The sequence below is a fragment of the Populus alba genome, chromosome 2 (assembly GCF_005239225.2).
Source record: "Populus alba chromosome 2, ASM523922v2, whole genome shotgun sequence".
Taxonomy (NCBI): Eukaryota; Viridiplantae; Streptophyta; class Magnoliopsida; order Malpighiales; family Salicaceae; genus Populus; species Populus alba.
The window spans coordinates 5,350,625-5,363,772 of record NC_133285.1 but is presented as its reverse complement, the minus strand read 5'-3'; the positions used below and the strand labels follow the sequence as shown (position 1 = coordinate 5,363,772).

Below are 13,148 nucleotides of genomic sequence, written 5' to 3'. Positions count from 1 at the left end.
TTTTATTTTTTTTTTAAATAAAATTTTTATTTTGTTTTAAATTATTTTTTAAATATTTTAAAATAAATTTTAAAAATAAAAAAGAAATATTTCTAAGCCAGAAATATTTAAAAAAACACTATCGTAGTTCCAGAAAAAGTAATAACTAATAAGCTAGCGAGGATCTCCTTGGGCTTTCCTGATTTATTTTATCTACTATCATCCTTTCCTGTCTCCTCCTGATTCAAATTCAATCAAAAGAATAGAGAAAAATGAGCTGGTGGTGGTCTGGTGCTATCGGCGCTGCCAAGGTAAGGATTCAACAACCCTCTCGCTGTTATCTATCATACACCCACAACCCACACAGACACACACACATATGTGTATATATCTTTTTTTTTTCTTGAATTTGCAGAAAAAAACCGAAGATGATGAAGCATCAAGAGGTTACCAAAGCGTGGCCCTGATTCTAGGTGTTACCGGGATTGTTGGCAACAGCTTGGCAGAGATTCTCCCACTCTCAGACACGCCTGGTGGCCCATGGAAAGTCTACGGCGTCGCCCGACGTTCCCGCCCCAACTGGAACGAGGATCATCCGGTGGAGTACATCCAGTGCGACATCTCCAATACTGCCGAAACCCAATCCAAGCTTTCTAAACTCACCGATGTCACCCACGTCTTTTATGTTACCTGGGCCAGCAAATCCACGGAGGAGGAGAACTGTGAGATTAACGGTCTCATGTTCCGCAACGTCCTCCAGGCTGTTATACCTAACGCTGCCAATCTCCGCCATGTCTGCCTCCAAACCGGAGGGAAGCAATATGTGGGTCCCTTTGCGTTATTAGGCAAGATTGAAGCTCATGATCCACCTTTCACGGAAGATCTGCCCAGATTAGGATTTCCCAATTTTTATTACACATTGGAAGATGTTATGTTCGAGGAAGTGGCAAAGAAAGAAGGGGTGACTTGGTCTGTTCACCGGCCTGGTGCTATATTTGGGTTTTCACCTCATAGCTTGATGAATATCATTGTGACTATTTCTGTTTACGCTGCAATATGCAAGCACGAGGGAGTTCCGCTGATCTTTTGTGGATCGAAAGAGGCATGGAATGGTTACTCTATAGCTTCTGATGCAGATCTGATCGCAGAGCATGAAATTTGGGCGTGCGTGGATCCTAATGCACAAAATGAAGCTTTTAATATCCAAAACGGGGATCTGTTCAAATGGAAGCATTTGTGGACGGTTTTAGCAGAAGAGTTTGGGATTGAAAAGTATGGATTTGAGGAGGGGGAGAGTAGTGTGACCCTTGCGGAGAAGATGAAAGACAAGGGACCAGTGTGGGAGGAAATTGTGAGGGAGAACCAGCTACTGCCTAACAAGCTGGAGCAAGTTGGGGGATGGTGGTTTGCAGATTTGATGTTCAGCAGAACGGGTTCTGTCCTTTGTTTGAATAAGAGCAAGGAACATGGATTTTTGGGATTTCGCAATTCCAAGAAATCATTCGTTTCGTGGATTGACAAGATGAAAGCTTACAAGGTTGTGCCTTGATATGGTTGGTTTTGGGTTTTGTTGCTGTAATCTCTGTTTTCAAAATATAATAATTGGAGAGTGATCAAGGCTTTGTGCTCCATTGTAACTGGTATGATGTCAGCTATTTTAAAGAAAGTTGCATGTGTAGTCGGTCCAATTCTATTTCCTTGTAAAACCTACCACTTTAGTTGGTATTATCTTGCTGTCTGCATTCTGCATTCTGCATTCTGCATTCTGCTTCATTAGATTGCTCTTCTACTTGTAAAAAAATTAGAAAATCTTGCTGCCCTTGAAATATTTCAGTTATAAATGATAGGAAATTTTTTAGTGATAAATATATTAAAATAATATTTTTTTTTTATTTTTTAAAAAATAATTTTAACCTTAAAACACATTAAACAACTTGAAAAATACTAAAAAAAAGTTTAAAATAAAAAATTAAATTTATGTTAAAAATATTTGTACAATACAAAAAAAGGTATTATTCTATCACGAAGCTCTTCGGTGAACGATTAAATTAGTAATTGTTTTTATAGTAATTTCTTTTTAAAAAAACTGTTACTTCAAGACGTTTAAATCATAATAGCTAAAGAGAAAGTGCATACCTTTACTACCAGGCATCCCTCTCAGATTATTCTTGACACGTCTTTGAAGGCCAGCAAGAGCTGCTAAATTAAATTTTAAATAAAAGCTTTAACAAGAAGATTTTTTAAAACAGCTAATATATGATTGAAAAAAATTTATCTTTTAGGATAGTCAATTACTCGTGTGATAAACCGATTGTAAAACTAACTTCGGTTTATCATAAAATGTGGAAGATCATACATGTCGAGGTCAAGAATTTATTACATATCCATCAAACAAAGCCAAAATCCGGTCTGGTTCCTTGCAAAAACACTTTACTTTCATGACTAGACGCGATTTTACTTTCATTGCCAGCAACATAGCAGAAATGCACGAAGGCATTTGGACGTTATTGTTGCCTCTATTCAGTTTGTTATGTTGTACATTTTCCATCATATAACACGATTATACATTTTTCTAAAATCACATTATTACAGGTACATGAATTGTATGAAAAATAAAATAATAGTTAGATGAAGTTATGAAAACTTCACACAAGATTCAGCTTTTCACAATTGTGATTATATAGCTAGTAGAGTGACTAGGTTTGTTCACCGGTTGGTGGGTTCACGAAATGATTTCCACGCTCATTTCAAAAATAAGTTTTTTTTATTGAAATAAAAGACTATCTAATATTTAAGATAGGAAGAAAAATAATGTACTAAAAGTGAGAGCAGGAGAAAAATATGTTTAGGGGGGGGGGTGGTCTACTCTGTTGTTCTGAATGTAGTTTTATTTTTTGGGCTGTAAATGAACTTGTGTGAAGTTAAATTGTTTCGCCTGAAACTTTTATTATATATTTCGTACTAAATTTATTCCACCGGAAGTTTTTTTATGTTTCTGTATATATTGTGGAAATGTTAGTTTTTGCCGAAAAAATCTGATGACGATGTTGCCGCATCACGAGACTACCAGAGTGTGGGTGTAGCAGGATTGAATAGTCGGCAGCAGCTTGGCTGAGATTCTCCCACTCCCTGACACTTCCATCGAAAGTCTAAGGTGTTGCTCGCATTCCGCGGCCTGCAAAAATAAAATTTGGATTGATAAGAAGATTTCCGATAATTTGGTTATGATCATCATCATGTAGCTTTTACCTAGAAGCAGTCAAAAGTTGAGTTAATGCAAGGGAATTGGTAGATGGCATCCCTTCTAAGTGGACCGGGCCAGTTAATATAATAATAGTTTGCAGGCTTGAGAGGCCTATTTTGAATTCTTGGTGGGCTGGGTAGAAGCGAAGGAACAGAGAGAGAGAGAGAGAGAGAGTTGTGTTTTTGAAATCGTACCTCCACTCGACTACGGTATATTCTTGCCTCTCATTTATTTTATTTATGTACCGACTGTTGCTGCGCAGCTCCAAAAGCAATGGTGCTTACAAATTTTAGTGGACGTGGTGTTGGATTCGGTATGCTTGTTACTACAATTAATTTTGATTTTCTTCTTCTATCTCTCTGTCGTTTATGCGAAATTTGATTTCAGGTTTCGGTGTTGGTTGTGGCTTTGGCGTAGGCTGGGGTTTTGGGGGTCAGTTTCTTTTCCTTTTCCTTTTTTTATTTCACTTTCAAGTCTTGCTTGTGATGTTATTTGAAGAAAACCCAGCTAAGCTAAATATATCATGCTGCTTCTCTGAATTGTGGGGTTCTTATTTGATTGGAATAGGCGGTTGGGTTGGGAGTGATTTCTGCCTTGAATTTTGATTATGGGGTTGCCTTATTTTCTTGAAGTGTTGTCCTTAATTTTTCATAACCAAACACTGCTTTTGATCCAAATTCAATTTTGAATCTTCTGCCCATCTTCTTCTTCTTTGTCATGTATTTTTGGGTTTTTTTTTTTAATTTTATTTCCAGGGCAGTATATATAAATAAATACTTTGCTTGGACAGTGAAATTGTTGAGAAATTCGTAGAACCTAAGGAATGAAGAATCTAACAATCATCACTTTGCCATTCTCTTAAGGTGGTAAGGGTATTTTTAGTGTAGTCTTCACATTAGGTGGTCTTTCTGGAGATAAAACAACAAACTGTCCTTCTACAGTGTTGATTGTCTGGTAGATGTGGGTGATGCATGGATCCGTTTGGTTAAGTGTGGTTGGGATTCAATTCTTGTTCAACTCAACCAGTCTCGGTTCTTCAATCCTGCTCGGTGGAGTTATGTGTCGCTTGCTATTCAAGGCTGGGGCATAATTTCAATGAATTGATCTAGTGTTGCCTTTACCTTCTACCACAGCTGACAGAAAACAGCTGATTGTGTCCTCATGTTCTGCAAAATATGAGCTACATCCAATAACTATTGTGAATGATATCCGATCGTCAAGAACAACTTTGTGATATTTAGAATTTTGCATGACGATCCCATGATCCTTGATATAAAACTTGTCTGGTTGATGTGTGTGGTAGAATAGTCACCTCATCTGACTTGCTGTTTGAGACTCTGCGTAAATCATCCCTTTGATTGTGAACTGAGCTACCAATTTGCTTACGTATATGTTTGTCTGGTGCAGGCATGCCTCTGAATATTTTGGGTCTTGGTGCAGGTATGCACCTTCTTGTCTCTTTCCTCAAATGTAGATCTTAGACTATCATTCATATATATATCTCTTGGTCTATAAATAATGCATTCAAGAATTGTTCAGAATTAGGACCTTTGTTTTGCAGGTGCAGGCTGTGGGGTTGGTCTAGGCCTTGGATGGGGCTTTGGCACTGCCTTTGGGAGCCAGTATAGGTCATCTACTGTCACATTTCAGGGCATGGAATTGGCCAAAAAAGAAGAAAGTGATGACAATCAGTCTTGAGTATTTGTTATGAAGCAAAGTTTATGCATTTCTTGTGTTTTTTTTTCTCCTTTATTTCCTATGAAGTTTCCAATTGCCATGGCACTGTGAAAAAGAAGAAGCAGCTTGCTCTTCAACCTATTTCTAGGTTCAAAGTACTGTAGTGTCGAAATCCCGTTGTTCAATTTAATGGAACATGGAAATTCTACATGCCAGGATAGTTTGTACGTCTATGAAATAAATGATGATTTAAAAGCCGAAATCAGAATATCCCCCAAAAGTACCCGGTTTCCATGCAGCACCTTCCTGGCGAAGTGGCAACCAGAGTGAATTTCTAATAAAGAACCTGATGTTTTATTATTTTACTTGGATCAAGTTTGTAGCTGTATCTCGTGATGAACTCCTTTATATCTACACTTCACTAATCGATGAACTCCTTTCATTGTTTTATCTACGATGTCTACAAATTATTTTATGGAGATGAAAACGTCTCACAGAACTTCTTGGCAATTAAGGTAGTTTTTTTGTTCTTTTTTCTTTTTTGGTACAATAAGAAAGAAACGGAGACTGGTAACGGACATAAATTGCACCCAAAGCGTCACCCAGCAAAACAGAGTATTTCCATTTTGATTACTCCAGTCTACTTTGCTGGTTTTACTTTCACTGAGGTTTTTAATTCTACCTTTGACGAGAATTTAATGGGTTTATGAGTTTAAAATTTTATTATTCAGTATTTATATTTTTTTTTATTATTATTATAACTAGCAAGTATCATATTTTATAATCAACTAAAATAAATACAGAAACAGAAACAAAGTTACTTAGTTCGACAGCAATGGCCTCCCTCCGCTGATCATGCATGCCGCCATGGAAGCTGGCAGCAAAGACGCCTCCGAAGTTCTCCTGAATGCTTGCTGGCAGAGTAAAAAGAAGTTCCCTCATTTCTCTTGATTTCCTCTTCATCCCCATTAGTAATTAACTAAAACAGCTTTCGTCTCATTATAATTACGAAGATATCCTCTAATTGTACAGTAATTCGGTCTGGGTTAATATTAGGAACAATTGCATGTGCAGGGAAAGGGAAGTCAAATTCTGATTCTAGTGAGAATTACTTAGAAGATAGGGTTAGTTTTGTGGATACAGCTTGCGTATCCTTCTAATGTCTTGAGGTTGTTGGGTTGCTCAGTGTGTTTTTGTTAATATGATTCTATTGTAGTGCTGGACTGCAGCTTGCCATTGTTTGATAAAAAATGAACCTATCTTCAGCAATTCCTTCACGTAAGCAATTTCAACATAGAAATCTTTATTTTAATCTAATAATTTAAATTATTATATAGAATTTTAAAATATAATTTATATTAATTTTTAATATATTTTCAAGTAAAAACTTTTCAAACTAGAAATTTACACAGATTCACACTACTTTATACTTGATTTTTTTTTTTTACTTTAGTCTTGATTTTTTTTTTTTTATTTGATAATAAAATTTAAACTCGTGATCGATCATAAAATTCTGATATCATATTAAAAAAATATCTCAATCTAAAATTTTAAAATATAATTTATATTATTTTTTTATCTATTTTTTTTTTTAATGTTTGCGGCAACTGGATTTCTCCTCTTGTTGAAGTTCGGTTACACCTGATGCATACGCGAACATAATTAACTCCCTCTTTAATCTTCAGCCATGAATCATAAATTGTTTAAAGGCTTTAGATTCAGAGCCTCTTATAAAGACAACTGGAGATCCATTTTCAGTTCACATACAATTCTTTCCCTGGGCTTCTGTACAATTATTCTCCCTTTTTTTCTACGTCCTCTGATCACCTCAGAGAGCAAATATAAACGTTACAGCTGGTTCAGCCGGCACATTTGTTGGAAAATCAGAGAAGAGATTAAAAATACACAGAAATTCAGGCACATGTCCTATGAATGATAATCATTTGTGGGATTTCTTCAAGATTTCGGATCATGTCCAGCTGAAAGCTATTGGACTACGGACAACATGCTTCCCGTCTGACCATTCCAGATGAGCAAAGCTGTTTGTACCGGAGGGCATGGATGTAGCGGTAAAAGTCACTGTGTAACTCTTTTTCTCATATTCTTTGGCAAAGCTCAGGGATTCTGGCTCAACTAACATCTTAACAGATGTAGTTTGTGATGTCATCGAAACCTTGTATGTTGCTGGAGCACCAACATTTTTCAGAGTCCTGGTGTATTTGACTGTACTTTTCACCCCAGCTCCGCCCTCCTTGCCTGAAGCAGTTTGTAGTGGAACAGAGAACGATGGGTAATTAAGATCCCCCAGGCTGTATTTCTTGCTCGAGTCGCAAATGAAGTCTTTAGTTGTGATTTGCTTAATGTCTGATGCACTATAGTTTAAAGCACAAAAGAAGCTTATGTAGTCATCAACAGTGGCATCATAGACAAGACCAGGATCAAGGGCTGCTACTGGATTTACATGTCCAGCTCCATAATCGAATGGCGTAGATGGTTGTCCTGTCGCCACGTCTAATATGTTTTCCCCATTTTTGTATGTTGCATAGGCTGTGGTCATGAGAGCGGACTTAATGGCTGCCGGACTCCAGTCCTGGTGAGCAGCCTTGATGAGTGCAGCCAACCCACTTACATGGGGACATGACATTGATGTACCTGAAATGATATTGAATTCTACATGCCTCTTGTCGTTTGATAGCCCAGTTGGGCCAACTCCCCCAGTCCATCCCGCTAATATGTTGACTCCTGGTGCTATCAGGTCTGGTTTGAGTACTTCTGGAGTGACCAGATTCGGACCTCTGGAACTGAATGCCGCTACCACAGGCGATGGTTCAACTCCAAGCTTTGTACCTCCAGAAGCAATCGTGCCCATTGGCTTTGGATCAACGAAGGCATAATTCTTAATTGCATTTGCGGTTCTTAGGCCCACAGCGGCTGTGGGAAGAAGATGTGCGTCAGCGACTAGCTCTTCCCCATACAGCTCTGTGTTTGCAAGAATCATCCCTAGGCCACCAGAATCTTTCACCACCAAGCCCTTTTGGACCCTGCTATTCCCCCCTCGATCACATATCACAATTTTCCCTGCAACTTGTGCAGGAATCAAATTTCCTGTCATGCAAAGGCTGCCGCTTGTGGAATTGCTCACGTTACCAGCATAAACCAGGGGCAGCAACGAATCAGATAATGGCTTTCCACTATAAAGCGATGTACCCGAGTACTTCTTACCATCTCCAAGGCTCACAAAGGCTGGGAAATCACGGTCCAACGTTCCAGCACCTACAGTCGTTATCCAAGGAGCGACATTAGACAAGCTGCCTGGACTTGGCCCACCATTTCCGGCCGAGCATGAGACAAGAATTCCCTGTGCTGCTGCTCGGAAAGCTCCAATCGCAACTGTATCTCGAGTGTAATCTGAGAGTCCTCCTCCAATAGACATTGACATGACATTAACGCCATCTGCAACAGCCTTTTCCATTGCTGCTAAAATATCAGAGCTAAAACATCCACCCAACCAACACACCTTGTAAGCTGCTACTCGAGCTTCTGTAGCCATTCCACGTGCTATCCCAGAAGCATACCCGAAAAGGCTAGCTCCTGAGACAGCTGATCCAGCTGCTGTAGTTGCAGTGTGAGTTCCATGGCCATCATCGTCTCTCGGTGACTTTGACTCCATTGTTTCGTCAATAGGTCCGAAAGCTGCTTCATACCCTTTTGAGAAATATTGTGCACCTATCAGTTTCCGGTTACAGCTTGATGAATTGAAGTTCTTACCCACCTCACAAGAACCTTTCCAGGTACTTGGTATTGGGCCAAGCCCTGTGTCATCAAAGCTTTTTATCTCTGGCCAGACACCGGTGTCCAGTACTCCAACAATCACCTCACTTAGGGAGGCAGATGCAGGGAGGAGGACAGCATCACTTTTTCCCAATCCAAGGAACTCCGGGGTATGAGTTGTGTGCAGCTTGTAAATCATTTCAGGTAGGACCGATAGAATTCCGGATTGTTTTTCAAGTAATTCAGCTTCCTCTGGTGTGAGTTGGGTGGAAAAGCCGTGGATTATGTTGTTGTAAGTGTAAAGCATGTCAGCAGATTCTGATACGGATTTTAAAGATGAATCATACCATTGGAAATGATCATAGTAAGTCGCTGGCATATTGGACTTGTCCATTTGAATTATGAAAGTCTTCTTCGTTTGCTTCTTCACTTCTGCTACCGCATACGTGTAACAGAAGCACAGAACCAGAAGTGCAGCTATCAGTTGAGGCCCGAACTTCAAGTCTTTCATCTTCATGGCATGTCTTTCCGACCTCATATTGGAGAATTCAGGCAGTATATAAAATGTTATACTTCTGGTAACTTATCCTGTTTTAAAGTGCAGGGAGAATAGAAACTGAGGTTTGCATAGGAATAGGGAAGATTCTCTTGGCTCCTAGGTCGGTCTCCACGGGGTTTATTTATATAACAGGTTGAAACCTGGTTTGGCTCGAATGAATTGTTGTCTAGAACTCCGAATAGGAATTGGAGCTAGCAGAGGAGGTTATGAAGCTTATCAAACTTAGCAGTGCTTTATAACTAGTTGTTTAACTCTTGAAATCTTCTGCAATGGCACTAGTGTAATATACTCTGGTTTTCTTATACTTGGAAACCAATCAAGTTTTAGTACTACAGTTAGGGACAGATTTATGCACGAGTAAAAGCAGTCCTAGAGCAGAAATGCACGGTATTGATGGCTGTTAAATAATCATTAATTTTCCCACGTGGCACCATTATCTCTGGATTCCTGAATGTTATTCCAATTAGTGGCCGGCTTGTTGAGTATCTCTGTCTTAAAAGGCAAGCATTAAAGGTAATGCATTTTCCTACAGAGTCGGATGCCGAACACAGGGTGCGATGTTGAAGGATTACGAGTTTTCGTATGTAATATCCAGTATTCCGAAGCCATTTCATGGCCTTTGGCCAGCATTACAAGGCCGGTGTCTTTGGATTTCTCTAGGAACACTTGAGAAAGTTCCCAGATAATGATGAGCTACACTGTGAATCAAGTAATATTCAGTTTACTGGGTGTATTTGTACTCTCTTTTTTTGCCGGTTATAAGCACTTCTTCTTGCAGCCACATGTTCTGTAGACAGGTGCTTCCATGTCTTCATCCTCCGCGAGCAGGTGGCCACAGAATTTGCAGGTTCTATCTGAACAATCCCTCTTGAGAGGATAGATTAGATAGACCTCAGTAGTCAGTGGGGAGCGGGAATTCACGAAATCTGCCATTCTTTCTAAACTTTACAGGTCATCGTGCGTAAGAGCAAGTGACACGGGAATCATAGCTGCTTTAAAATCCTATCGTAAATTATGGATTCCTGCTTTCACTCAACGTAATATAAACAATTAAACAGATACAGTACTGCTTTTAGGCAGCTGTTTCCTTTCCTTTCGCAACTTTATAAAGAAGATGAAGTTTCCAAACAGAACAAGACAAGCGTATTTTATTAAACTTGACTACAGAAAGAACGCCAATCGCCTCTGTGGATCCATTTTTTGGCCACCAATAATATATGTTATCCCATGTAGCTTGACATGGCGAAAAGATACTGTGTTTTTAACCCTCAATAATCATCCGCCTGTGTTTAGTGGAAAGAGCACTGGTGCAGGACTGAAGTCATGGCCTCTAACCACTGCCGTAATGAGCAATTATCAGTGCCAATTCGTGGTGGGTGGTGGGTGGAGATTTTGGGCCATCTAGATGGAGTAAGTGCATGGCTGAGAGAAGAGAGCAATAAAAATAAAACTTTATGGAAACAAAAGCTGAGGACAAGTGGCGGTGCTGTCCAATTATCACAAAGTAATCAAAGGTCCCTAAGAAAAAAGAACCTTTTTCTTTGATTAGATGATGGAATCGTTGTAATGTTTAATCATGACAGACACCCATGTGGTTGTTTCTCACAGTCTTACAGCTATATTTTTTCTGACAACTAGCTGGAATGGGCCCCGCCACTAATTATTGCCTCATTGTCTTCTATTTTGAAATGCTTGTATTTGTACCTCGTTACGTATCCATCAGTCATCATCACCTGTTTGTCTGGTCCTTGTTTTATTACAGCTCTCATTTAAGGGCTAGCAACGGAGAAAGGTAAATATAGCCATCTCCCAACCGCTCCTAATAAACTCCTTTTATTTAACTATATAATAATACTAATAAAGAAATTAAAAAAACATTGACAGTAAGTATGCTTTTGATTTTGTACTCATTTTTGCTGTTATGATTTGAAAAATTAGGTTAAAAAAATTGTAAATTGTAGTACTTTATAACTGTTTTTCCTTTTTTAGATAGAGTTTTAAGTGGAGTTCGGGCAAATCAGTGGTATTCTTACTGTTAGCTAATAAAAGGGACTGAAAATTTGTTTAAACTTGAAATTTGATTCGTGAAACTTTAATTATTTTAAATTAATAAAATTTTATTTTATTTTTTTTAAATTGAATATCAATGGTGTGAAGAAAAATCTACTAACATCGTAAGATTTCAGTGCTCATACATAAAAAATAAATTATTAAATTTAATTTTTAATCAATACAACATTAAATAATTAAGTAAAAATAACAAAATAAGTGGGAGAAAAACCAATAGACCGATCAAATAAGCTTTTATTGTTTTATTCCGGGGATCCAATGTGAAAGCTCTTAGAAGGCACAATATAAGACATCGATCCTATTAGTTTTTTCTTTTATTAATGTTGCTAAAATAGCAGTATTTATTATCTTACACATTTGTACGAATGCAATTGGCATGGAGTGTTTGTTTTCAAAAATAACACATTGACTAGTAATATAGATTCAAAATATCCTAATTGAAAACTTATTTTTTAAAATATAACAGTTATAGAAGAAATGCGAGTGGTTCATGCGTGATCAAGCAAAAAGCGCATCATAACCTTATAATTATTATTATTAAATCCAAATTGATCTAGTGAGTTAACTCAAGGGTTAGACCAATCTGAACTTCTCAAAAAATCAACTAGTGTAACAACCCGATCGACCCGGTTAGTTAACCCGTGACTCGGGCATGACCCAGTTTTTTTTTATTCAAATGTGAGATTTGAAACTCATTAGTGTATATATACTTAATGTTCCCAAAAAAAATTATATTTTTTCAACGTGGGATAAAAAAACTTTTTAATTTAAATATTTCAACTTAAAAAGATAACATAATATTTTTTAATGTAGGATTTAAAACTTATTAGTATATATACTCTATATTCCCAAGAAAAAAAACTATGTTTTTTTAATGTAGGATTTGAAACCCATTAATATGTATACTCTATGTTTCTAAAAAAAAAACTATTTTTTTTATCGGCAATTTGAAACTCATTAGTATATATACTCTGTATTTTAAAAAAAATATATTTTTCTAATATAAAATTTAAAAACCAGTATAAAAAAAAGAAGCTATAACTACAATAACAAAAGGCCATTTTCCAGCTTTTGCGGTCGGTCACGCGCCTGCGCCTCTCGTGAAACTATATATCACTTCGAGAAATATAACTACGTTATTTTGAGTATATTTCTTAATCACTATATATATATATATGTCAATCTCCCCTCACTCTTTTTGTGGGAGTCAGTGTCACCACCGAATAATTAACATGTGAAACAATGTGAACAAAGGACCATTTGCCCATTCATGCCTCTTCTTCTTTTCCATGTTGGTATCCCATCAAATTCCAGTTATCAACATTCTAGTCGGCAGACACATAAAACAAAAGGGATAGAGGAGAGAGAGAGTGAGAGAATAATGCAAAGATCGAATCAGTGGTTGGGCGTGGTTTAATGATTATATCAAGAGAGATTTAAGGATAAATGGCAATTTATCAAATAAATAAGAAATTGAAGAGGGTGGATGCAAATACCTGATTGAGAATTTTGATAAAATTGATGTGCTCAAGTGAAAAAATTAAAGTTCAAGTCCTTAATTGAAAAAAACAGTATAACATTCGTGTATTAATAATGCAATTATCCCTAAATACAAAACATTATTCTTACTTATAGACCATGCAAGAGATTAAGTTATACCATGAGAATATTAACTTTTTAATCATATCTCCGTACATCTTTAATCTTCATTGACATTAAAACATCTTCATGAGTGGCTCTATCTGGGCAGGTAGACGTAGAGCTCCATGAAGCTGTGGGTTGCCACACAATAAAAATAAACTACGTTAGTCTCAACATCCTTTTCATGCCAGACCCTTGAAATTATTA

General features: G+C 37.4%; 3 protein-coding genes across 3 annotated transcripts; 2 read left to right on the top strand and 1 right to left on the bottom strand.

Annotated features, from left to right (window-relative positions):
* Positions 1 to 126: 126 nt before the first annotated feature.
* On the top strand, positions 127 to 1,711 carry LOC140955306 ((S)-8-oxocitronellyl enol synthase CYC2-like). The gene is made up of 2 exons (XM_073407670.1): positions 127 to 290; positions 395 to 1,711. Exons 1-2 carry the CDS (start codon positions 252 to 254, stop codon positions 1,526 to 1,528), a joined length of 1,173 nt encoding a protein of 390 aa, XP_073263771.1. The 5' UTR covers positions 127 to 251; the 3' UTR covers positions 1,529 to 1,711.
* A 1,668-nt stretch (positions 1,712 to 3,379) lies between these two features.
* On the top strand, positions 3,380 to 5,162 carry LOC118035729 (uncharacterized). The gene is made up of 4 exons (XM_035041349.2): positions 3,380 to 3,536; positions 3,611 to 3,655; positions 4,631 to 4,663; positions 4,785 to 5,162. Exons 1-4 carry the CDS (start codon positions 3,497 to 3,499, stop codon positions 4,919 to 4,921), a joined length of 255 nt encoding a protein of 84 aa, XP_034897240.1. The 5' UTR covers positions 3,380 to 3,496; the 3' UTR covers positions 4,922 to 5,162.
* A 1,437-nt stretch (positions 5,163 to 6,599) lies between these two features.
* On the bottom strand, positions 6,600 to 9,538 carry LOC118035728 (subtilisin-like protease SBT1.7). The gene has a single exon (XM_035041347.2). The coding sequence runs from the start codon at positions 9,207 to 9,209 to the stop codon at positions 6,870 to 6,872; it is 2,340 nt and encodes a 779-aa protein (XP_034897238.1). The 5' UTR covers positions 9,210 to 9,538; the 3' UTR covers positions 6,600 to 6,869.
* Positions 9,539 to 13,148: the final 3,610 nt, after the last annotated feature.

Bases quoted from the DNA above. Each gene is read 5' to 3' on its own strand.
- LOC140955306 (XM_073407670.1), top strand. From the start codon at position 252: ATGAGCTGGTGGTGGTCTGGTGCTATCGGCGCTGCCAAG. The intron at 291-394 runs GTAAGGATTCAA...TTGAATTTGCAG, and splicing joins GTGCTATCGGCGCTGCCAAG to AAAAAAACCGAAGATGATGA.
- LOC118035729 (XM_035041349.2), top strand. From the start codon at position 3,497: ATGGTGCTTACAAATTTTAGTGGACGTGGTGTTGGATTCG. The intron at 3,537-3,610 runs GTATGCTTGTTA...ATTTGATTTCAG, and splicing joins TGGACGTGGTGTTGGATTCG to GTTTCGGTGTTGGTTGTGGC. The intron at 4,664-4,784 runs GTATGCACCTTC...TTTGTTTTGCAG, and splicing joins TATTTTGGGTCTTGGTGCAG to GTGCAGGCTGTGGGGTTGGT.
- LOC118035728 (XM_035041347.2), bottom strand. From the start codon at position 9,209: ATGAGGTCGGAAAGACATGCCATGAAGATGAAAGACTTGAAGTTCGGG.